This window comes from Salmo salar, chromosome ssa15 (genome assembly GCF_905237065.1).
Source record: "Salmo salar chromosome ssa15, Ssal_v3.1, whole genome shotgun sequence".
NCBI lineage: Eukaryota > Metazoa > Chordata > Actinopteri > Salmoniformes > Salmonidae > Salmo > Salmo salar.
Window position 1 is genome coordinate 74,118,117 of NC_059456.1, and position 25,282 is coordinate 74,143,398.

Genomic DNA, 25,282 nt, shown 5'->3' on the forward strand with positions numbered 1-25,282 from the left:
GATCAAGAGCACCCCCAGAGGCACAAGTTCCATATATCCTCTTTAATTATTCTGATTACATGTGACCTAAGCAAGTGTTTGGATCCGAACTCGGAATGTAAATTGATGGGCATAGGGACCCTGCAGGTGCATTGTTTTTTGTGCATTCATTTTTTCTATGGGCTCTCCCAAATGATGTGTATAAACCCTGGATTGCTGATGCTTTGTAACGGCCAAAGAGGCTTTGAAGCCACAGGCCGCCACATTGGCACACCCCAGAATGAGCAGAACTCCATAGGAATTAATGGAATTCTACAATATTTCAATAAAATGTTTCAAGGACACAATTTCATGTATTTAAGTCATTCTTTGTTGTGGTGGGGCAGTAACATTAACACTCTCAAAATATAAAATGTTCATGATCAGTTCAATTAATATAATTTTCATGTATACATTAAGGTGTCTGTAATGTCAAAAAAAGAAATGTAGATATTAATAAATGCATTTCTATAGCTTTTTTTTACAATGAAGGAGGAGTACCAAAATGGCTGTGCGGTGGCGTCTTAGCAGCGCCCCCTGTCAGTCATCTAAGGTTAATACATATTATGGTCTCCTCTTCTATGAAATTGATTTGGACTGCATTTGCTGTAACAGTCTTGAAGTCAGCATGGACATGAATTTGTCAGCGCGTTGTGCTTTTGGTTCTTTTCTGTTGGCATTTGTAGATTTGAAAATAGTCTCTGCTACAGGTGAGTTCTTCTAATTTGCCTACTTTGCATTATTTGTCATTATTTGTCATGAAACAAACTGTGACAATTTGTTTAGTTTTTTGAAGAAGCCTGCTACACTTGACTTAGGTGTTATAGCCTACCTAAGTGGTTATAAACAATAGCCTATAATTGTGCATAGCCCCTTTGAAAACTAATTTGTTGCTACCTTACTAAAAATACAAGCCAGTCATTATGACTTTGAAACAATCCAGCCTACACTTGGCCATTTTACGCATACACTGTAAAAACAATTCTAGTTGTTTCAACTAATTATTATGAAGTAAGTGGTTCCAAAGCCTTTTTCAGTTTATTCAACTTCTAGATAAAAGTGTGACCTGAACTCAACATTTTTAGTTGGCCCAAACTTAGCTCCAACTTGACAAAACATATGCAAAAATTAAGTCAACATATAATGATGTGTTTGTCAACTTGTGTCATATGTTCATTTAACTCGAAATTTTTATTTGGGCATCATAAAAGCACTATTTGTGTGTCTGTGTGTAACCAGTTGCACAGCCTTTTTAGTTAACATACAATGTTTTCAACCTACATATTTGAACCAATAGATTGTGAGTGTTCAGAAGGCTGTCATGCATTTTCATGGGTGTTATGGGGGAAACATTGATGATTGGGGACAAATGTCTCCAAAACTATTAATTAGACACTAAATTACTTGGAGCATGGCCTACAAACTTTCCAGAGATGCAAATTCCTATTCGTCAAATCCATCTCGACACAAACATGATAGATTTTCATAAATTGGTTCAGTCTAATTGTGTCCATGTTCATGTCTCTTTGTGGTAAGTTGGGTTCCCTGACATCTGCTCAAATTGTGTTACCAAAGACAAGCCTGGAGTGTGCCCTCGATGGGGCATAGGGATATGTGTAGAGTCATGTTCCAATGACAGTGACTGCCCCAATGATGAAAAATGCTGCTTCAATGGATGTGGTCATGTCTGCATTGCACCTTACACAGGTAGGATATGGTCCCAGAGTGACAGATACACCCATCTATTGCATTCATTACTGCTGCATTACTCTGGAAACAAGAAAGCTGGAGCTCTCTTTAGAGCTAAGACACTCAATTAAGAAGTCACATAATAGTAAGACTTCAATGGGAAGAGTCAGTGTAGGCTGACAAGTTGCTACCATGAACCTTTTGTAATGGGGAAATGTAAGATCGCTAAAGATCATATTTAGTTTAGAGTGATCAACAAAACATTTAGTGTATACAGTTTATGTAATACACAATATTTCCAGTATCCTAGTTGTGACACTCAAGGTGTGGGTTGACGGTCACTAGACTTGATGCTGAATGTTATAGATTGTTCTCATATCTGTTGAAAGTGATTGACACCAGACTGGATGTCCAAGTACAAGGACCGAGGACACACTGATTATTCACTGTTGTATTGTACTGATGACATTCTGTGACCACTGTTTGATTCTGTAGCAGCTAACATTTATCGTAAGCATCTCCACACAAATATGACAGATTTTCAGAAAATGGTTCAGTCTAATTGTGTCCATGTTCATGTCTCTTTGTGGTAAGTTGGGTTCCTTGACATCTGCTCAAATTGTGTTCCCAAAGACAAGCCTGGAGTGTGCCCTCGTAGACGATGGGGCATGGGGATGTGTGCAGAGTTATGTTCCAATGACAGTGACTGCCCCAATGATGAAAAATGCTGCCACAATGGATGTGGGCATGTCTGCATTGCACCTTACACAGGTAGGATATGTACCCAGAGTGACAGATACACCCATCTATTGCATTCATTACTGCTGCGTTACTCTGGAAACAAGAATGCTGGAGCTCTCTTTAGAGCTAAGACACTCAATTAAGAAGTCACATAATAGAAAGACTTCAATGTGAAGTGTCAGTGTAGATGTAACGGTCTTCGTCGTCCTCGGATGAAGGGGAAGAGAAATCAGACCAAAATGCAGCGTGGTAAGTGTTCGTCATTTTAATGTACAACTGAACACTAAAGCAACAAGTAAAACAAAAGAACAACCGAACAGTTCCGTCAGGTGCAAAACACTAAACAGAAAATATCTACCCACAAACCCCAAAGGAAAACAGGCTGCCTAAGTATGACTCCCAATCAGCAACAACAATATACAGCTGTTCCTGATTGAGAGTCATACCCGGCCGAAACAAAGAAATCCCAAACATATAAACACGGACATAGAATGCCCACCCAAATTACACCCTGACCAAACCTAAATAGAGACATAAAAAGGCTCTCTCAGGTCAGGGCGTGACAGTAGGCTGACAAGTTGCTACCATAAACCTATTTGTAATGGGGAAATGTAAGATCGCTAAAGATCATATTTAGTTTAGAGTGATCAACAAAACATTTAGTGTATACAGTTTATGTAATACACAGTATTTCCAGTATCCTAGTTGTGACACTCAAGGTGTGGGTTGACGGTCACTAGACTTGATGCTGAATGTTATGGATTGTTCTCATATCTGTTGAAAGTGATTGACGCCAGACTGGATGTCCAAGTACAAGGACCGAGGACACACTGATTATTCACTGTTGTATTGTACTGATGACATTCTGTGACCACTGTTTGATTCTGTAGCAGCTAACATTTATCGTAAGCATCTCCACACAAATATGACAGATTTTCAGAAAATGGTTCAGTCCAATTTTGTCTATGTTCATTTCTCTTTGTGGTAAGTCGGGTTCCCTGACATGTCTGCTCAAATTGTGTTCTCCCAAAGACAAGCCTGGAGTGTGCCCTCGTAGACGATGGGGCATGGGGATATGTGCAGAGTTATGTTCCAATGACAGTGACTGCCCCAATGATGAAAAATGCTGCCACAATGGATGTGGGCATGACTGCTTTGCACCTACACAGGTAGGATATGGTCCCAGAGTGACAGATACACACATTCATTGCATTCATTATTGCTGCATTACTCTGGAAACAAGAAAGATGGAGCTTGTAATGTACATTTCATACACATAGATATATATTTTTCACGTACACTCTCTTTAGAGCTGAGACACTAAATTAAGAGGATTTCCAAGATCCATGCAGGCCTTTAGAGTATATACCAATGTTGTGCAACATCTATACACTCTGAGTATACCAAACATTAGGAACACTTTCCTTTTTTGAGTTGCACCCCTTTTTGCCCTCAGAAAAGCCTCAACTCATCAGGGCATGGACTCTACAAGGTGTTGAAAGCAGTCCATTGGGATGCTGGCCCATGTTGACTCCAGAGCTTCTCACAGTTGTGTGATGTTGGCTGGATGTCCTTTGGTTGGTGGACCGTTGGCGGCAGGGTTGCCTAGTGGTCAGTCTCTGTCATGGAATGAGCATGTGTTCATAATGTTTTGTTCAGTCAGTTTGTAACACGCTGTTGTTGATAAAGTGATACAAATGTATATTTCAGGGAAAAGGATTTTGGGAATATCAGGCTGAGACTTCAGAGGAGTAGCAACATACGTTTCTTACGGTACAGCAATTCACAGAACATTAAGCTGACAATTTGTCAAGGGCCACCAACAGAATTCCAACTCATTGTAATAGTAATACCTTAATGGAAAGAATCAGTGTACAGATGATTTCCAGTGTTCTACTTGTGACACTCAAGGTGTGAGTTGATGGTCACTGGACTTGATGCTGAATGTTATGGATTGTTCTCATATCTGTTGATAGAGATTGACGCCAGACTTGAGGTACAAGGGTCGAGGACACACTGATTATTCACTGTTATATTGTATTGATGACATTCTGTCAACATTGTGTGATTCTGTAGCAGCTGACAAAGTCACTGCCTGTTTGTTTTGACTTCCTACAAGCCTCTAGAGCTGGTGTTTACAGAACATTTGGTGCTGTCTGATTAGAGTAGAAAGGGCATGTTTCCAAGATGCCAGTTAGACATTTTCTCTGCTTCTGTGCTGGAAGTGTTTCCCTGTTGCAACTTGTAATAAACTGGATATCATTTTTTTCTAAATAAAAAATAATTACTATTAACCCATCCACCTCTTTGGAGGACACAAACATTTTGGGGGTTTTACAGCTTTTCTGCTGCATATACATATATATACATTTTACATATACATTTTATATGGATAGATTTGTTATGGATAGAATTGATTGACTTTACCTGCGTCTGCTTTTCTCGATTGTTAACCTGGAAATTCCTATAACACCTATGTTTCTACTGTATAACTGACCGCTTTTTCTCTGTTACCATAGTGAAGCCCGGTCGCTGTGTCCTGCCCAAGGGGACCTACATGTGTGCCGAGTACTGTTACAAAGATGGCCAGTGCCCCGAGGAACAGAAGTGTTTCCGGAAATGTTGATTCTACGCCTGCAGTGAGCCATTGAAGCTTTATTGGAAATTCTTATTAGTTATAAGAAATAACTAGAAAATTCTAATTATTACATGTACAATTATGTCTATGAAAACTGATGACTTTATGCAATAATAAATATGAAAAATAATCATAGCTTTTATGGAAACTGGACAAACTTCATGGACGCTCTGTGAATTGACAAACTCACGTGGATTGCTGAATTTGAATAAAACCAGATTTTGAACACCTGTGCTTGGTTTTTTAGGGGTTTATTTGAGACTCATGTGGTGCTCATGTGAATATCCTTAATATTCCGGCTTCAGACCAGTGCCAATTTTCACTTAAAACATTTTTTTTTGTTTTTAATTTCCATGTGTTTTACACATATTGTTTAGAAAGTATTTAGTATTTAAGTATAAGTAGCCCACACTTTAGATGAGGCCACGCAAAAAGACTTAACTGATGATTAGTAAAGTAGTTTATACAGACCTATACTACATATACTATGTAACGGTCTTATACATATTTGTGGAACGATGTGCGCTGAGAGTTGGGAAGCAAGTTCAGGGAGTGAGTGATTTAATCAATAAAGGAAACATAATAGAAAACAAGAAACACAAACACCGCACAGACAAAACTGAAACAGAAACAATGACGCCTGAGGAAGGAACCAAAGCGAGTGACATATATAGGGCAGGTAATCAAGGAGGTGATGGAGTCCAGGTGAGTGTCATAACGTGCTGATGACCGTAACGATGGTGACAGGTGTGCGCCATAACGAGCAGCCTGGTGACCTAGAGGCCGGAGAAGGAGCACAAGTGACAGTACCCCCTCCCTGACGCACGGCTCCAGCCGCAACCAAGATGAAGATCCCAGGGATCAGGAGCGGACCGGTCACCTGGCCAAGATAAAGCAAAGCAGTTTGACAACATACAACAACACAGAGTTACACATGGAGTAAAACAAACATACAGTCAATAATACAGTAGAAAAATAAGTCTATATACAATGTGAGCAAATGAGGTGAGATAAGGGAGGTAAAGGCAAAAAAAATCCATGGTGGCAAAGTAAATACAATATAGCAAGTAAAACACTGGAATGGTAGATTTGTAGTAGAAGAAAGTGCAAAGTAGAAATAAATAATGGGGTACAAAGGAGCAAAATAAAATAAAATAAATAAATACAGTAGGGGAAGAGGTAGTTGTTTGGGCTAAATTATAGATGGGGCTCTGTACAGGTGCAGTGATCTGTGAGCTGCGCTGACAGCTGGTGCTTAAAGCTAGTGAGGGAGATAAGTGTTTCCAGTTTCAGAGATTTTTGTAGTTCGTTCCAGTCATTGGCAGCACAGAACTCGAATGAGAGACGGCCAAAGGAGGAATTGGCTTTGGGGGTGACCAGAGAGATATACCTGCTGGAGTGCGTGCTACAGGTGGGTGCTGCTATGGTGACCAGTGAGCGGAGATAAGGGGGGACTTTACCTATCAGGGTCTTGTAGATGACCTGAAGCCAGTGGGTTTGGCGACGATTATGAAGCGAAGGCCAGCCAACGAGAGCGTACAGGTCGCAGTGGTGGGTAGTATATGGGGCTTTGGTGACAAAACGGATGGCACTGTGATAGACTGCAGTTTGTTGCGTAGGGTATTGGAGGCTATTTTGTAAATGACATTGCCGAAGTCGAGGATCGGTAGGATGGTCAGTTTTACGAGGGTGTGTTTGGCAGCATGTGTGAAGGATGCTTTGTTGCGAAATAGGAAGCCAATTCTAGATTTCACTTTGGTTTGGAGATGTTTGATGTGAGTCTGGAAGGAGAGTTTACAGTCTAACCAGACACCTAGGTATTTGTAGTTGTCCACATATTCTAAGTCAGAACCGTCCAGAGTAGTGATGCTGGACAGGCGGGCAGGTGCAGGCAGCGATCGGTTGAAGAGCATGCATTTAGTTTTACTTGTGTTTAGGAGCAGTTGGAGGCCACGGAAGGAGAGTTGTATGGCATTGAAGCTCGTCTGGAGGGTTGTTAATTAACACGGTGTCCAAAGAAGGGCCAGAAGTATACAGAATGGTGTCGTCTGCGTAGAGGTGGATCAGAGACTCACCAGCAGCAAGAGCGACATCATTGATGTATACAGAGAAAAGAGATGGCCCGAGATTTGAACCCTGTGGCACCCCCATAGAGACTGCCAGAGGTCTGGACAACAGGCCCTCCGATTTGATACACTGAACTCTATCAGAGAAGTAGTTGGTGAACCAGGCGATGCAATCATTTGAGAAGCCAAGGCTATTGAGTCTGCCGATGAGGATGTGGTGATTGACAGAGTCGAAAGCTTTGGCCGGGTCACTGAATACGGCAGCACAGTATTGTTTCTTATCGATGGCGGTTGCGATATCGTTTAGGACCTTGAGCGTGGCTGAGGTGCACCCATGACCAGCTCTGAAACCAGATTGCATAGCGGAGAAGGTGCGGTGGGATTCGAAATGGTCGGTAATCTGTTTGTTGACTTGGCTTTCGAAGACCTTAGAAAGGCAGGGTAGGATGGATATAGGTCTGTAGCAATTTGGGTCAAGAGTGTCCCCTCCTTTGAAGAGGGGGATGACAGCAGCTGCTTTCCAATCTATGGGAATCTCAGACGACACGAAAGAGAGGTTGAACAGGCTAGTAATAGGGGTTGCAATAATTTCAGCAGATAATTTTAGAAAGAAAGGGTCCAGATTGTCTAGCCCGGCTGATTTGTAGGGGTCCAGATTTTGCAGCTCTTTCAGAACATCAGCTGAATGGATTTGTGAGAAGGAGAAATGGGGAAGGCTTGGGCGAGTAGCTGTGGGGGTGCAGTGCTGTTGAATGCAGTAGGGGTAGCCAGGTGGAAAGCATGGCCAGCCGTAGAAAAATGCATATTGAAATTCTCAATTACAGTGGGTTTATCGGTGGTGACAGAGTTTCCTATCCTCAGTGCAGTGGGTAGTTGGGAGGAGGTGTTCTTATACTCAATGGACTTTACAATGTCCCAGAACTTTTTTGAATTTGTGTTGCAGGAAGCAAATTTCTGTTTGAAAAAGCTAGCCTTGGCTTTTCTAACTGCCTGTGTATATTGGTTTCTAACTTCCCTGAAAAGTTGCATATCACGGGGGCTGTTCGATGCTAATGCAGAACGCCACAGGATGTTTTTGTATTGGTTAAGGGCAGTCAGGTCTGGGGAGAATCAAGGGCTATATCTGTTCCTGGTTCTAAATTTCTTGAAAGGGGCATGCTTATTTAAGATGGTGAGGAAGGCATTTAAAAAAAATAACCAGGCATCCTCTACTGACGGGATGAGGTCAATATCCTTCCAGGATACCAGGGCCAGGTTGATTAGAAAGGCTTGCTCGCTGAAATGTTTCAGGGAGCGTTTGACAGTGATGAGTGTAGGTCGTTTGACCGCTGATACATTACGGATGCAGGCAATGAGACAGTGATCACTGAGATCTTGGTTGAAAACAGCAGAGGTGTATTTAGAGGGCAAGTTTGTTAGGATGATATCTATGAGGGTGCCAGTGTTTACGGCTTTGGGGTGGTACCTGGTGGGTTCATTAATCATTTGTGTGAGATTGAGGGCATCAAGCTTGGATTGTAGGATGGCTGGGGTGTTAAGCATGTCCCAGTTTAGGTCACCTAGTAGCATGAGCTCTGAAGATAGATGGGGGGCAATCAGTTCACATATGGTGTCCAGAGCACAGCTGGGGGCCGAGGGTGGTCTATAGCAGGCGGCAACGGTAAGAGACTTGTTTTTAGAGAGATGGATTTTTAAAAGTAGAAGTTCAAATTGTTTGGGTACAGACCTGGATAGTAGGACAGAACTCTGCAGGCTATCTCTGCAGTAGATTGCAACACCGCCCCCTTTGGCCGTTCTATCTTGTCTGAAAACGTTGTAGTTAGGGATGAAGATTTCAGAGTTTTTGGTGGACATTTTCAACCTCTCCCTGTCTGAGTCTGTAACACCAACATGTTTCAAACAGACCACCATAGTCCCTGTGCCCAAGAAAAACTAAGATAACCTGCGTAAATGACTACCGACCCGTAGCACTCACGTCTGTAGCCATGAATTGCTTTGAAAGGCTGGTCATGGCTCACATCAACACCATTATCCCAGAAACCCTAGACCCACTCCAATTTGCATACCACACCAAAAGGTCCACACCTGGACAAAAGGAACACCTATGTGAGAATGCTTTTCATTGACTACAGCTCAGTGTTCAACACCAGAGTGCCCTCAAAGCTCATCACTAAAGCTAAGGACCCTGGGACTAAACACCTCCCTCTGTAACTGGATCCTGGACGTCATGATGGGCCGCCCCCAGGTGGTAAGGGTAGGGGTGCGTGCTCAGCCCCCTCCTGTACTCCCTGTTCACTCATTACTGCACGGCCAGGCACGACTCCAACACCATCATTAAGTTTTCTGTTGACACAACAGTGGTAGGCCTGATCACCGACAACGATGAGACAGCCTATAGGGAGGAGATTGTGGACTGCAGGAAAAGGAGGACCGAGCACGCCCCCATTCTCATTGACGGGGCTGTAGTGGAGCAGGATGAGAGCTTTAAGTTCCTTGGCGTCGACATCACCAACAAACTAACATGGTCCAAGCACACCAAGACAGTTGTGAAGAGGGCACGACAAAACCTATTCCCCCTCAGTAGACTGAAAAGATTTGGCATGGGTCCTCAGATCCTCAAAGGTTTTACAGCTGCACCATCGAGAGCATCCTGACGGGTTGGTTCACTGCCTGGTATGGCAACTGCTTGGCCTCTGACTGCAAGGCACTACAGAGGGTAGTGCGTACGGCGTACAGCCCAGTGCATCACCGGGGCCAAGCTTCCTGCCATCCAGGACCACTATACCAGGCGGTGTCAGAGGAAGGCCCTAAAAATTGTCAAAGACTCCAGCCACCCTAGTCATAGACTGTTCTCTCTGCTACCGCACGGCAAGCAGTACCGGAGCGACAAGTCTAGGTCCAAGAGGCTCTTAAATAGCTTCTTCCCCAAGCCATAAGACTTCTGAACAGCGAATCAAATGGCTAATCACTTTGTCAACCACAACGTGTTGTAGACTGACTGTACAAAACATTATGAACATAGATTGATATAGACTGACCAGGTGAAAGCTGCGATCCCTTATTAATTTCACCTGTTAAAACCACTTTAATCAGTGTAGATGAAGGGTAGGAGACAGGTTAACAGTCAGTCATATAGAATGTAATGTGTATAGTCCTACAAAGTTATTGTGAGAGAATAATGTAAGAAAATCCAATGTTGAGAATTTATTTAGTCCGCCACAAGATATCAGCGTAGTAAAATGATAAACGCGTATAGGTCTGCCCATCATGAACTTGACAGATGAGAGAGAAAAGCTTTGATAGAAATTAAAAAAGTTATTTTGGGACATGTATAGGCCTATTTCTTAAGATGAATTACAAGTAAATATCATATACCATGTAAACAGAGCGAGCCCAACCGTTGTCGAAAAATCAACCCATCAACAGTGTGCTATCTCTCCACATACTGTACTTTGAAACATTTCGTTATGAATCATTATACATTGTGGATTTTCACCTGCAGTTTAACAGAAATGCATTCAGTCATTGAACTATAAACTCAGTTGAAGAATGAGGTTAGTTGTTAATTGTTTACATCAAATTTTGGCTTAATATCTGGACAATATTACTCTCCGTTTGGGGGACCACTTTTGGATCAAGAGCACCCCCAGAGGCACAAGTTCCATATATCCTCTTTAATTATTCTGATTACATGTGACCTAAGCAAGTGTTTGGATCCGAACTCGGAATGTAAATTGATGGGCATAGGGACCCTGCAGGTGCATTGTTTTTTGTGCATTCATCTTTTCTATGGGCTCTCCCAAATGATGTGTATAAACCCTGGATTGCTGATGCTTTGTAACGGCCAAAGAGGCTTTGAAGCCACAGGCCGCCACATTGGCACACCCCAGAATGAGCAGAACTCCATAGGAATTAATGGAATTCTACAATATTTCAATAAAATGTTTCAAGGACACAATTTCATGTATTTAAGTCATTCTTTGTTGTGGTGGGGCAGTAACATTAACACTCTCAAAATATAAAATGTTCATGATCAGTTCAATTAATATAATTTTCATGTATACATTAAGGTGTCTGTAATGTCAAAAAAGAAATGTAGATATTAATAAATGCATTTCTATAGCTTTTTTTTACAATGAAGGAGGAGTACCAAAATGGCTGTGCGGTGGCGTCTTAGCAGCGCCCCCTGTCAGTCATCTAAGGTTAATACATATTATGGTCTCCTCTTCTATGAAATTGATTTGGACTGCATTTGCTGTAACAGTCTTGAAGTCAGCATGGACATGAATTTGTCAGCGCGTTGTGCTTTGGTTCTTTTTCTGTTGGCATTTGTAGATTTGAAAATAGTCTCTGCTACAGGTGAGTTCTTCTAATTTGCCTACTTTGCATTATTTGTCATTATTTGTCATGAAACAAACTGTGACAATTTGATTAGTTTTTTGAAGAAGCCTGCTACACTTGACTTAGGTGTTATAGCCTACCTAAGTGGTTATAAACCATAGCCCCTTTGAAAACTAATTTGTTGCTACCTTACTAAAAATACAAGCCAGTCATTATGACTTTGAAACAATCCAGCCTACACTTGGCCATTTTACGCATACACTGTAAAAACAATTCTAGTTGTTTCAACTAATTATTATGAAGTAAGTGGTTCCAAAGCCTTTTTCAGTTTATTCAACTTCTAGATAAAAGTGTGACCTGAACTCAACATTTTTAGTTGTCCCAAACTTAGCTCCAACTTGACAAAACATATGCAAAAATTAAGTCAACATATAATGATGTGTTTGTCAACTTGTGTCATATGTTCATTTAACTCGAAATTTTTATTTGGTCATCATAAAAGCACTATTTGTGTGTCTGTGTGTAACCAGTTGTACAGCCTTTTTAGTTAACATACAATGTTTTCAACCTACATATTTGAACCAATAGATTGTGAGTGTTCAGAAGGCTGTCATGCATTTTCATGGGTGTTATGGGGGAAACATTGATGATTGGGGACAAATGTCTCCAAAACTATTAATTAGACACTAAATTACTTGGAGCATGGCCTACAAACTTTCCAGAGATGCAAATTCCTATTTGTCAAATCCATCTCGACACAAACATGATAGATTTTCATAAATTGGTTCAGTCTAATTGTGTCCATGTTCATGTCTCTTTGTGGTAAGTTGGGTTCCCTGACATCTGCTCAAATTGTGTTACCAAAGACAAGCCTGGAGTGTGCCCTCGATGGGGCATAGGGATATGTGTAGAGTCATGTTCCAATGACAGTGACTGCCCCAATGATGAAAAATGCTGCTTCAATGGATGTGGTCATGTCTGCATTGCACCTTACACAGGTAGGATATGGTCCCAGAGTGACAGATACACCCATCTATTGCATTCATTACTGCTGCATTACTCTGGAAACAAGAAAGCTGGAGCTCTCTTTAGAGCTAAGACACTCAATTAAGAAGTCACATAATAGTAAGACTTCAATGGGAAGAGTCAGTGTAGGCTGACAAGTTGCTACCATGAACCTTTTTGTAATGGGGAAATGTAAGATCGCTAAAGATCATATTTAGTTTAGAGTGATCAACAAAACATTTAGTGTATACAGTTTATGTAATACACAATATTTCCAGTATCCTAGTTGTGACACTCAAGGTGTGGGTTGACGGTCACTAGACTTGATGCTGAATGTTATAGATTGTTCTCATATCTGTTGAAAGTGATTGACACCAGACTGGATGTCCAAGTACAAGGACCGAGGACACACTGATTATTCACTGTTGTATTGTACTGATGACATTCTGTGACCACTGTTTGATTCTGTAGCAGCTAACATTTATCGTAAGCATCTCCACACAAATATGACAGATTTTCAGAAAATGGTTCAGTCTAATTGTGTCCATGTTCATGTCTCTTTGTGGTAAGTTGGGTTCCTTGACATCTGCTCAAATTGTGTTCCCAAAGACAAGCCTGGAGTGTGCCCTCGTAGACGATGGGGCATGGGGATGTGTGCAGAGTTATGTTCCAATGACAGTGACTGCCCCAATGATGAAAAATGCTGCCACAATGGATGTGGGCATGTCTGCATTGCACCTTACACAGGTAGGATATGTACCCAGAGTGACAGATACACCCATCTATTGCATTCATTACTGCTGCGTTACTCTGGAAACAAGAATGCTGGAGCTCTCTTTAGAGCTAAGACACTCAATTAAGAAGTCACATAATAGAAAGACTTCAATGTGAAGTGTCAGTGTAGATGTAACGGTCTTCGTCGTCCTCGGATGAAGGGGAAGAGAAATCAGACCAAAATGCAGCGTGGTAAGTGTTCGTCATTTTAATGTACAACTGAACACTAAAGCAACAAGCAAAACAAAAGAACAACCGAACAGTTCCGTCAGGTGCAAAACACTAAACAGAAAATATCTACCCACAAACCCCAAAGGAAAACAGGCTGCCTAAGTATGACTCCCAATCAGCAACAACAATATACAGCTGTTCCTGATTGAGAGTCATACCCAGCCGAAACAAAGAAATCCCAAACATATAAACACGGACATAGAATGCCCACCCAAATTACACCCTGACCAAACCTAAATAGAGACATAAAAAGGCTCTCTCAGGTCAGGGCGTGACAGTAGGCTGACAAGTTGCTACCATAAACCTATTTGTAATGGGGAAATGTAAGATCGCTAAAGATCATATTTAGTTTAGAGTGATCAACAAAACATTTAGTGTATACAGTTTATGTAATACACAGTATTTCCAGTATCCTAGTTGTGACACTCAAGGTGTGGGTTGACGGTCACTAGACTTGATGCTGAATGTTATGGATTGTTCTCATATCTGTTGAAAGTGATTGACGCCAGACTGGATGTCCAAGTACAAGGACCGAGGACACACTGATTATTCACTGTTGTATTGTACTGATGACATTCTGTGACCACTGTTTGATTCTGTAGCAGCTAACATTTATCGTAAGCATCTCCACACAAATGTGACAGATTTTCAGAAAATGGTTCAGTCCAATTTTGTCTATGTTCATTTCTCTTTGTGGTAAGTCGGGTTCCCTGACATGTCTGCTCAAATTGTGTTCTCCCAAAGACAAGCCTGGAGTGTGCCCTCGTAGACGATGGGGCATGGGGATATGTGCAGAGTTATGTTCCAATGACAGTGACTGCCCCAATGATGAAAAATGCTGCCACAATGGATGTGGGCATGACTGCTTTGCACCTACACAGGTAGGATATGGTCCCAGAGTGACAGATACACACATTCATTGCATTCATTATTGCTGCATTACTCTGGAAACAAGAAAGATGGAGCTTGTAATGTACATTTCATACACATAGATATATATTTTTCACGTACACTCTCTTTAGAGCTGAGACACTAAATTAAGAGGATTTCCAAGATCCATGCAGGCCTTTAGAGTATATACCAATGTTGTGCAACATCTATACACTCTGAGTATACCAAACATTAGGAACACTTTCCTTTTTTTGAGTTACACCCCTTTTGCCCTCAGAAAAGCCTCAACTCATCAGGGCATGGACTCTACAAGGTGTTGAAAGCAGTCCATTGGGATGCTGGCCCATGTTGACTCCAGAGCTTCTCACAGTTGTGTGATGTTGGCTGGATGTCCTTTGGTTGGTGGACCGTTGGCGGCAGGGTTGCCTAGTGGTCAGTCTCTGTCATGGAATGAGCATGTGTTCATAATGTTTTGTTCAGTCAGTTTGTAACACGCTGTTGTTGATAAAGTGATACAAATGTATATTTCAGGGAAAAGGATTTTGGGAATATCAGGCTGAGACTTCAGAGGAGTAGCAACATACGTTTCTTACGGTACAGCAATTCACAGAACATTAAGCTGACAATTTGTCAAGGGCCACCAACAGAATTCCAACTCATTGTAATAGTAATACCTTAATGGAAAGAATCAGTGTACAGATGATTTCCAGTGTTCTACTTGTGACACTCAAGGTGTGAGTTGATGGTCACTGGACTTGATGCTGAATGTTATGGATTGTTCTCATATCTGTTGATAGAGATTGACGCCAGACTTGAGGTACAAGGGTCGAGGACACACTGATTATTCACTGTTATATTGTATTGATGACATTCTGTCAACATTGTGTGATTCTGTAGCAGCTGACAAAGTCACTGCCTGTTTGTTTTGACTTCCTACAAGCCTCTAGAGCTGGTGTTTACAGAACATTTGGTGCTGTCTGATTAGAGTAGAAAGGGCATGTTTCCAAGATGCCAGTTAGACATTTTCTCTGCTTCTGTGCTGGAAGTGTTTCCCTGTTGCAACTTGTAATAAACTGGATATAATTTTTTCTAAATAAAAATTATTACTATTAACCCATCCACCTCTTTGGAGGACACAAATATTTTGGGGGGTTTTACAGCTTTTCTGCTGCATATACATATATATATACATTTTACATATACATTTTATATGGATAGATTTGTTATGGATAGTATTGATTGACTTTACCTGCGTCTGCTTTTCTCGATTGTTAACCTGGAAATTCCTATAACACCTATGTTTCTACTGTATAACTGACCGCTTTTTCTCTGTTACCATAGTGAAGCCCGGTCGCTGTGTCCTGCCCAAGGGGACCTACATGTGTCCCGAGTACTGTTACAAAGATGGCCAGTGCCCCGAGGAACAGAAGTGTTTCCGGAAATGTTGATTCTACGCCTGCAGTGAGCCATTGAAGCTTTATTGGAAATTCTTATTAGTTATAAGAAATAACTGGAAAATTCTAATTATTACATGTACAATTATGTCTATGAAAACTGATGACTTTATGCAATAATAAAAATGAAAAATAATCATAGCTTTTATGGAATCTGGACAAACTCACGTGGACTGCTGAATTTGAATAAAACAAGATTTTGAACACCTGTGCTCGGTTTTTTAGGGGTTTATTTGAGACTCATGTGGTGCTCATGTGAATATCTTTAATTTTCCGGCTTCAGACCAGTGCCTATTTTCACTTAAAACATCGTTTTTTGTTTTTAATATCCATGTGTTTTACACCGGAAGGTGATCATGCAACCTTATTATACAACATTATAATTAAGCAATAAGGCACGAGGATGTGTGGTATATGGCCAATATACCATGCTAAGGACTGTTCTTACCACGATGCAAAACGGAGTGCCTGGATATACAGCCCTTAGCCGTGGTATATTGGCCATACACCACAAACCCCCAAGGAGCCTTATTGCTATTATAAATAGGTTACCAACGTAATTAAAGGAGTAAAAATAAATTATTTGTCATACCAGTGGTATACGTTCTGATACACCATGGCTGTCAGCCTATCAGCAATCGGGGCACGAACCACCCACTTTATAATACAGTTTAACATCTCCTCCTTGTGAATCTTCACAATGTTGTACGTTTTATTTATTGATAAGATCCCTGTTCATAATCCTACTGATCATTGCTCATAGAAAATTGGCGAGCGCAAGGAAACAAAGACTGAAGCAAATATTTACTATGCGATTACACAATGTAGCTGGCTAGATAGATGACTACACAAGCCAGAAATATGGCCGAGCAGTTCTCAGTGGAAGGGTTCTGAAATATTCTCTCTCGCTGAGACGAGTTGTGACCGTGAATACAGTCATCCAATACAGTCATCCATCTCGGTGGAAACAACTTGGGACACCCTACCTCTGAGGAAGCACAGTTCCCGCTCAGCCCAGTCAAAACTGTTCGCTGCTCTGGCACCCCAATGGTGGAACAAGCTCCCTCACGACGCCAGGACAGCGGAGTCAATCACCACCTTCCGGAGACACCTGAAACCCCACCTCTTTAAGGAATACCTGGGATAGGATAAAGTAATCCTTCTAAGCCCCCCCCCCCCTTAAAAGATTTAGATGCACTATTGTAAAGTGGTTGTTCCACTGGATATTATAAGGTGAATGCACCAATTTGTAAGTCGCTCTTGATAAGAGCGTCTGCTAAATGACTTAAATGTAAATGTAAATGGGACAGCCCTGGTGCGTCAGATGCGAGCTGATTTGGAGGTAGTCCGAATGCTCCCTGGGACAATGGTGAGTTACTCTGACATCAAACAGTGGAAGATTTGGATGTTCCTCCGTGGCAGGCGCATGCCCACAATCCAACACTTTGCATTAAATCACTGTGTCCCTGGGCAGTACTATAGGGCATGGTTTCCCAAACTCGGTCCTGGGGCTCCTCCTGGGTGCACGTTTTGTTTTTTGCTCTAGTGCTACACAGCTGATGAAAATAATCAAAGCTTGATGATGAGTTGGTTATTTGAATCAGCAGTGTAGTGCTAGGGCAAAACCCTCAAATGTGCGCCCAGTGGTACCCATGGCAACAACCATTCCTGAACCTGACTCTAAAAACAAGCCACCGATGGACAGTACCAAAATAGATACTCTATTGATTCTGTTCAATGCCCCATATACTGAGCATTCTTTATGTAGCGGGAATTTAATATAATAGCTTAAATTTAAAAGAAAGGATTGATGCTTCAATTGTTACTTTGTATATTACTTCATAAATCTGATGCCATGGTGTTGGGATATCGAAAATCTGTTCCCAACTATGTTGAATTTAATGCGGTATAGTTGTCAACCCTCTTGACCATAAGTGAAACTGATACATGTTACGATTTATATTGGTAATTTTTAGCCATTTACGATGAATTCATTCCTTTCTCTTTTAAGGAATTGCCTCTTCCATTTTTGTGGCAGAGCTGTGATGAACTGGTTCTAATTTTGTATTGAGCATACATTTCCTTACACCATGATTAATTGCTTGTGTGACATCATTTTACCTTTGTTGTTTACAATGTCATTCATTAACATGATACCTTCCTTACAAATTCTCTACAAGAAAATGTATTTTCCTCTATCAGTACTTTCGAGATTAGACATATTATTTGCTGTAATATAGCCTATGTTCTGCCTTCTTCTGGAGGATAACATTTAAATAGTAGCCTACTCTGTTTGGCTTCATTTAAAAATGATACTTTAAACTGAGTTCCATTGTCAATCCACCAGAAATGGATGGTTTTAATCTGTATAACAGCAAAGAGACCCCTTTTGAAGATGGCCTTCTAGCACAGGAGGTTGGTGGCACCTTAATTGGTGCACACAATGATATTGTGTGTAGATGGGTGAGTGTAACGGTCGTCGTACGTAGTGGACCAAGGCGCAGCGGGTTGAGTGCTCATCTTAACTTTATTTGAACACATACGAAACAAAACAAGAAAACGATTGAACGAACAGTCTTGCAGGCTAAACACACAGCTAAGCAACCACAACTTCCCACAAAGGGACAGGTGGGACAGGGCTACCTAAGTATGACTCTCAATCAGCAACAACGATGTACAGCTGTTCCTGATTGAGAGCCATACCAGGCCAACACAAAGAAAATCACAACATAGATAGAGCAGAGAAATACAAAACATAGAACATAACCAAAACCCCGGAATACTCTAAACAAACACCCCTCTACATAAACACATATATCAACAAACCCCGAACCACATAAAACAAACACCCCCCTGCCACGTCCTGACCAAACTACAATAACAAATAACCCCTTTACTGGTCAGGACGTGACAGTGCTGGAAAATGGTTTGCTGGTGTTGAATGGTTTGCTGGTGTTGAAATTAGCGAAGGGGGGAGTGGGGGGATTGGGCTGTGAGGTTACTTTTGGGTTGGAGACTCCCAATTGCTAACATGTAAAGAGAGCAATAGTAATGATGTCTCTTTGTAGAGACTAACTACGCCATGGTTCTTTGAACAAAGCCTATGGGAAAATGTATGGAGTTTTTTCGGGTTTTTGGATAAGTTTCAAAATAAGTTTTGAAATAAGCGACGAAGCTAGGCGGGAGAACTCTTGATTACCCACACCTGCATCTCATCAGCCATCTGCACACCTGGTCCTGATCATCACCTCTTCTCTTCATAAGCCCTGACCTGACATCCATTCCCTGCCGGATCGTTAGCAATGAACAGTATGTTGTGTCAGCGTATCAGCCTCATGTTACCAGAGTTAGTTTTGTTGTTCTGTACTTTTTGCCGGTTACTCACTCCCGTTTACTCTGTCTACAGTCATCCTCCCGGAACATTCAACTCCCTTGCCTGGCCGTCGGTGGTTTCAGTGACGTCATTGGATCTGCCTATTCACTCTCATCAACTCACCTCCGCTGCCGCTCCGTCTTCTGGATTATTCTATTATTCTATACCTCGAGACTGTAAATAAATACTCACCTTCATTTTACTCACCTTGTCCTGGTCTGCTTCTGAGTTCAGCTTTAGAGAATCGTGACAGCTAATGTCACTTTTTGGGAATTTTGAAGCATTTATGTAATTAAGAAAAGCATTTGTGGACTAAAAACATTATGTTACTCAACAGAGTTTGTCTGAAGTTACACATTACAGTATTACAACTGCGTGTTTCACGTCCTGACCAGTATAAGGGGTTATTGGTTATTGTAGTTTGGTCAGGACGTGGCAGGGGGTATTTGTTATGTGGTTCGGGGTTTAATGGGATATGTATTTATGTAAGAGGGGTGTTTGATTTATGTGTTACGGGGTTTTTGGGTAATGTTCTTGTTTTGTATTTCTATGGTTTTCTATGTGGTGTATTTCTTTGTGTTGGCCTGGTATGGCTCTCAATCAGGAACAGCTGTACATCGTTGTTGCTGATTGAGAGTCATACTTAGGTAGCCCTGTTTCACCTGTCCCTTTGTGGGAAGTTGTGGTTGCTTAGCTGTGTGTTTAGCCTGCAATCCTGTTCATTCGATCGTTTTCTTGTTTTGTTTATTGAGTGTTTTAATAAAGTCACTATGACCACTCAACCCGCTGCCCCTTGGTCCACTACGTACGACGACCGTTACAGAACTTCCCACCACCAACGGACCAAGCAGCGGGCCCAGGAAGGATCCTGGGCCAGGGAGAGAAGGGAGTGGAGGACATTTTGGACATGGGAGGAGGTAATGGCAGGGGACAAGACCCTGACATGGAAACAGGTGGAGACAACGAGGGAGGAACAGCGAAAGTGGAGCGAAGAGCGGGCCCAACGTAGAGGCAGCCCCAATACATTTTTTGGGGGGGGCACACGGGTAGTTTGGCTGGGCCAGGGTTAAGCCCCAAGCCAACTCCCCATGCTTATCGGAGGCAGCTTGTTACTGGTCAGGCCCCGTGCTATGGGGTGACGCGCATTCACAGGCCGGTGTGCGCGGTGCCAGCGCCCCGCATTTGCCAGGGGGAAGTGGGCATCCAGCCAGTAAGGGTGGTACCAGTACTGCGCTCAAGACCGCCAGTGCATCTTCACGGCCCAGTGTATCTGGTTCCCGCTCCTCGCACTAGCCCTGAGGTGCGTGTATCCAGTCTGGCGTCTCCTAAGCCAGCACCACACACCAGGCCTCCAGTGCGTCAGCTCAGTCCAACTCGTCCTGTTCCTGCTCCTCGCACTAGCCCTGAGGTGCGTGTTTCCAGTCTGGCACATCCAAAGCCAGCACCACGCACCACGCACCAGGCCTCCATTGCGTCAGCCCAGTCCAACTCGTCCTGTTCCTGCTCCCCGCACTAGCCTTGGGGTGCGTGTATCCAGTCTGGCATTTCCAGTACCAGCCCCACGCACCAGGCCTCCAGTGCGTCAGCCCAGTCCAACTCGTCCTGTTCCTGCTCCTCGCACTAGCCTTGGGGTGCGTGTCTCCAGTCTGGTACCTCCACTACCAGCCCCACGCATCAGGCTTTCAGTGCGCAGTCCCCGTCCAGAGCTTCCGACGACAGTACCCCGTCCAGAGCTTCCGACGACAGTACCCCGTCCAGAGCTTCCGACGACAGTACCCCGTCCAGAGCTTCCGACGACAGTACCCCGTCCAGAGCTTCCGACGACAGTACCCCGTCCAGAGCTTCCGACGACAGTACTCCGTCCAGAGCTTCCGACGACAGTACCCCGTCCAGAGCTTCCGACGACAGTACCCCGTCCAGAGCTTCCGACGACAGTACCCCGTCCAGAGCTTCCGACGACAGTACCCCGTCCAGAGCTTCCAACGACAGTGCTCCGTCCAGAGCTTCCGGCAACAGTGCCCCGTCTAGAGACGGCCCACAGTCCGGAACCGAGTGAGATGGCCCACAGTCCGGAACCGAGTGAGACGGCCCACAGTCCGGAACCGAGTGAGACGGCCCACAGTCCGGAACCGAGTGAGACGGCCCACAGTCCGGAACCGAGTGAGACGGCCCACAGTCCGGAGCTCCCAGAATCGTTCTTCTGCCTGAGGTCTACAGCGAAGTGCCTCAGCTCGAGGTCTACAGCGACGTGCCTCAGCTCGAGGTCTACAGCGACGTGCCTCAGCTCGAGGTCTACAGCGACGTGCCTCAGCTCGAGGTCTACAGCGACGTGCCTCAGCCAGAGGTATTCAGCGGGGATGGACAGGTTAGGTGGTGGACTAAGGCCAGAGCCTGAGCCACCTCCACAGTAGGAGGATTGGGGCACGAGAACCGTCGGTGACGGCAGCCACCCTCCCTTTCCTCCCTTTAGTTTGGGGGGTTTATTTTGTGTTTATTTTTGTGTTGAGGTGCATCCGGGGTCTGCATCTTTGGGGGGGGTACTGTCACGTCCTGACCAGTATAAGGGGTTATTGGTTATTGTAGTTTGGTCAGGACGTGGCAGGGGGTATTTGTATTATGTGGTTCGGGGTTTAATGGGATATGTATTTATGTAAGAGGGGTGTTTGATTTATGTGTTCCGGGGTTTTTGGGTAATGTTCTTGTTTTGTATTTCTATGGTTTTCTATGTGGTGTATTTCTTTGTGGTGGCCTGGTATGGCTCTCAATCAGGAACAGCTGTACATTGTTGTTGCTGATTGAAAGTCATACGTAGGTAGCCCTGTTTCACCTGTCCCTTTGTGGGAAGTTGTGGTTGCATAGCTGTGTGTTTAGCCTGCAATCCTGTTCGTTCGATCGTTTTCTTGTTTTGTTTATTTAGTGTTCTAATAAAGTCACTATGAGCACTCAACCCGCTGTGCCTTGGTCCACTACGTACGACAACCGTTACAGCATGAACGTTTTGGAATACTGTGTGCTTATTGTTTAGAAAGTATTTAGTATTTAAGTATAAGCAGCCCACACTTTAGATGAGGCCACGCAAAAAGACTTGACTGATGATTAATAAAGTAGTTTATACAGACCTATATTACATATACTATGTAATGGTCTTATAAATATTTGTGTAAAGATGTGCGCTGAGAGTTGGGAAGCAAGTTCAGGGAGTGAGTGATTTAATCAATAAACAAAACATAGTAGAAAACAAGAAACACAAACACCGCACAGACAAAACTGAAACAGAAACAATGACGCCTGAGGAAGGAACCAAAGCGAGTGACATATATAGGGCAGGTAATCAAGGAGGGGATGGAGTCCAGGTGAGTGTCATAACGTGCTGATGACCGTAACGATGGTGACAGGTGTGCGCCATAACGAGCAGCCTGGTGACCTAGAGGCCGGAGAGGGAGCACAAGTGACAGTACCCCCTCCCTGACGCATGGCTCCAGCCGCAACCAAGATGACGATCCTGGGGATCAGGAGCGGACTGGTCACCTCTGCTAAGGAGCGGGAACCTGTCGACCTAGAGCGCCAGAGATCTTATAAGAAATCCCGCTATGCCCTCCGACGAACCATCAAACAGGCAAAGTGCCAATACAGGACTAACATTAAATCATACTACACCGGCTCCGACACTCGTCAGATGAGGCAGGGCCTGCAAACTATTACAGACTACAAAGGGAAGCACAGCCGCGGGCTGCCCAGTGATAAATAACTTCTATGCTCGCTTCGAGGCAGGTAACACTGAAACATGCATGAGAGCCTCAGCTGTTCCAGACGACTGTGTGATCGCGCTCTCCGCAGCCGATGTGAGTAAGACCTTCAAACAGGTCAACATTCACAAGGCCGCAGGGCCAGACGGATTACCAGGAGGTGTACTTCGAGCATGCGCTGACCAACTGGCAAGTGTCTTCACTGACATTTTCAACCTCTCCCTGTCTGAGTCTGTAATACCAACATGTTTCAATCAGACCACTATAAAAATCCTGAACATCTAATCAAATGGCTACCAACACTATTTACATTTCCCCCCCCCTCTTTACGCTGCTGCTACTCTCTGTTATTATCTATGCATAGTCCCTTGAATAACTCTACCTACATGTACAGTACATATTACCTAAATTACCTTGACACTGGTGCCCCAGCAAATTGACTCTCTACCGGTACCCCCTGTATATAGCCCCGTTATTGTTATTTACTGCTGCTCATTCATTATTTGTTATTCTTATGTCACGTCCTGACCAGTAAAAGAGGTTATTTGTCATGGTAGTTTGGTCAGGGCGTGGCAGGGGGTGTTTGTTTTGTGTGGTTCAGTGTTTTTAGTTTATGTTCTATATATTTTTTTCTATGTGTATATCTAGTTTTCTATTTCTATGTTGGGTTTTTGGCAATGACGTCCAATTAGAGGCAGCTGGTTCTCATTGTCTCTAATTGGAGGCCATATTTAATTGGGTCTGTTTTCACTTGTGTTTTGTGGGTGGTTATTTTCTGTATTGTTTGGGAGCCTTATGGAACTGTTATCGTCGTTTGCACACTGGGAGTTTTGCAGAGTCAGGATGGAGACCGGAGCCAACTCCCCGTGCTTATTATGGGGAGCGACGGATCAAGCAAGCACCTTGTTATGCGGAGATACGCACTGTGTCGCCCATACGCACGCACAGTCCGGTGCGGTCAATAAGGGCTCCGCAGCGTTGCCGGGCGAGAGTTGGCCGGCAGCCAGGGAGAAACGCGCCGGCACAGCGCATCTGGCCACCAGTGCATCTCCTCGGTCCAGTTTGCCCTGTTCATGCTCCCTGCACTAGCCCTAAGGTGCGTGTTACTAGTCTGGCGCCTCCAAAGCCAGCCCCACGCATCAGGCCTCTAAGTGCGCCTGCCCAGTCCAGTACGTCCTGTTCCTGCTCCGCTTCCTAGCCCTGAGGTGCGTGTTACTAGTCTGGCGCCTCCAAAGCCAGCCCCACGCACCAGGCCTCTAGGGCGCCTGCCCTGTCCAGTACGTCCTGTTCCTGCTCCCCGCACTAGCCCTGAGGTGCGTGTTACTAGTCTGGCGCCTCCTAAGCCAGCCCCACGCATCAGGCCTCTAGTGCGCCTGCCCAGTCCAGTACGTCCTGTTCCTGCTCCCCGCACTAGCCCTGAGGTGCGTGTTACTAGTCTAGCGCCTCCTAAGCCAGCCCCACGCATCAGGCCTCTAGTGCGCCTGCCCAGTCCAGTACGTCCTGTTCCTGCTCCCCGCACTCGCCCTGAGGTGCGTGTTACTAGTCTGGCGCCTCCAAAGCCAGCACCAGGCTTCCAGTGCGCCTGCCCAGTCCAGTACGTCCTGTTCCTGCTCCGCGCACTCACCCTCCAGTGCGCCTCCAAAACCCGGTACAGCCAGTGCCTGCTGTGAGCACTCTGCCATTAGTACGTCCTGTTCCTGTTCCCCACACTCATCCTCCAGTGAGCTTCCATAACCCGGTACAGCCAGTGCCTGCTGTAAGCACTCGGCCTCCAGCGACGCTCCTCAGCCCTGGGCCTCCAGCGACGCTCCTCAGCCCTGAGCCTCCGGCGACGCTCCTCAGCCGGGAGCCTCCGGCGACGCTCCTCAGCCGGGAGCTTCCGGCGACGCTCCTCAGCCGGGAGCCTCCGGCGACGCATCCCAGCCTAGGGTCTTCTGAACGGGAGCTCCGCCCAACGCCAGAGCCACCTCCGTAGTGGGAGGATTGGGAAGGGGGGGTGTAGCACAGGGACCGTTGTTGACCGTGGCCACCCTCCCTTCCCTCCCTTTAAGTTTGGGGTTGTTTTTGTGGGGTTTTTTGTTTTTGAGGTGCATTCGGGGACTGCAGCTTTGGGGGGGGGTACTGTCACGTCCTGACCTGTAAAAGGGGTTATTTGTCATGGTAGTTTGGTCAGGGCGTGGCAGGGGGTGTTTGTTTTGTGTGGTTCGGTGTTTTTGGTTTATATTCTATATTTTCTATTCTATGTGTATATCTAGTTTTCTATTTCTATGTTGGGTTTTTGGCAATGACCTCCAATTAGAGGCAGCTGGTTGTCG

At 44.1% G+C, this 25,282-nt stretch overlaps 1 protein-coding gene across 1 annotated transcript in view; it reads left to right on the forward strand.

The window, feature by feature from the left end:
- The first annotated feature begins 646 nt into the window (after nucleotides 1–646).
- LOC106572146 (uncharacterized) overlaps nucleotides 647–25,282 on the forward strand; it is a 29,957-nt gene continuing 5,321 nt past the window's right edge. Inside the window, exons 1-8 of the mRNA XM_045696099.1 lie at nucleotides 647–728; nucleotides 1,594–1,725; nucleotides 2,341–2,478; nucleotides 3,481–3,617; nucleotides 11,346–11,511; nucleotides 12,321–12,491; nucleotides 13,108–13,245; nucleotides 14,248–14,384. Coding sequence (XP_045552055.1) covers nucleotides 647–728; nucleotides 1,594–1,725; nucleotides 2,341–2,478; nucleotides 3,481–3,617; nucleotides 11,346–11,511; nucleotides 12,321–12,491; nucleotides 13,108–13,245; nucleotides 14,248–14,384 — 1,101 coding nt within the window. The remainder of the gene's footprint in view (nucleotides 729–1,593; nucleotides 1,726–2,340; nucleotides 2,479–3,480; nucleotides 3,618–11,345; nucleotides 11,512–12,320; nucleotides 12,492–13,107; nucleotides 13,246–14,247; nucleotides 14,385–25,282) is intronic.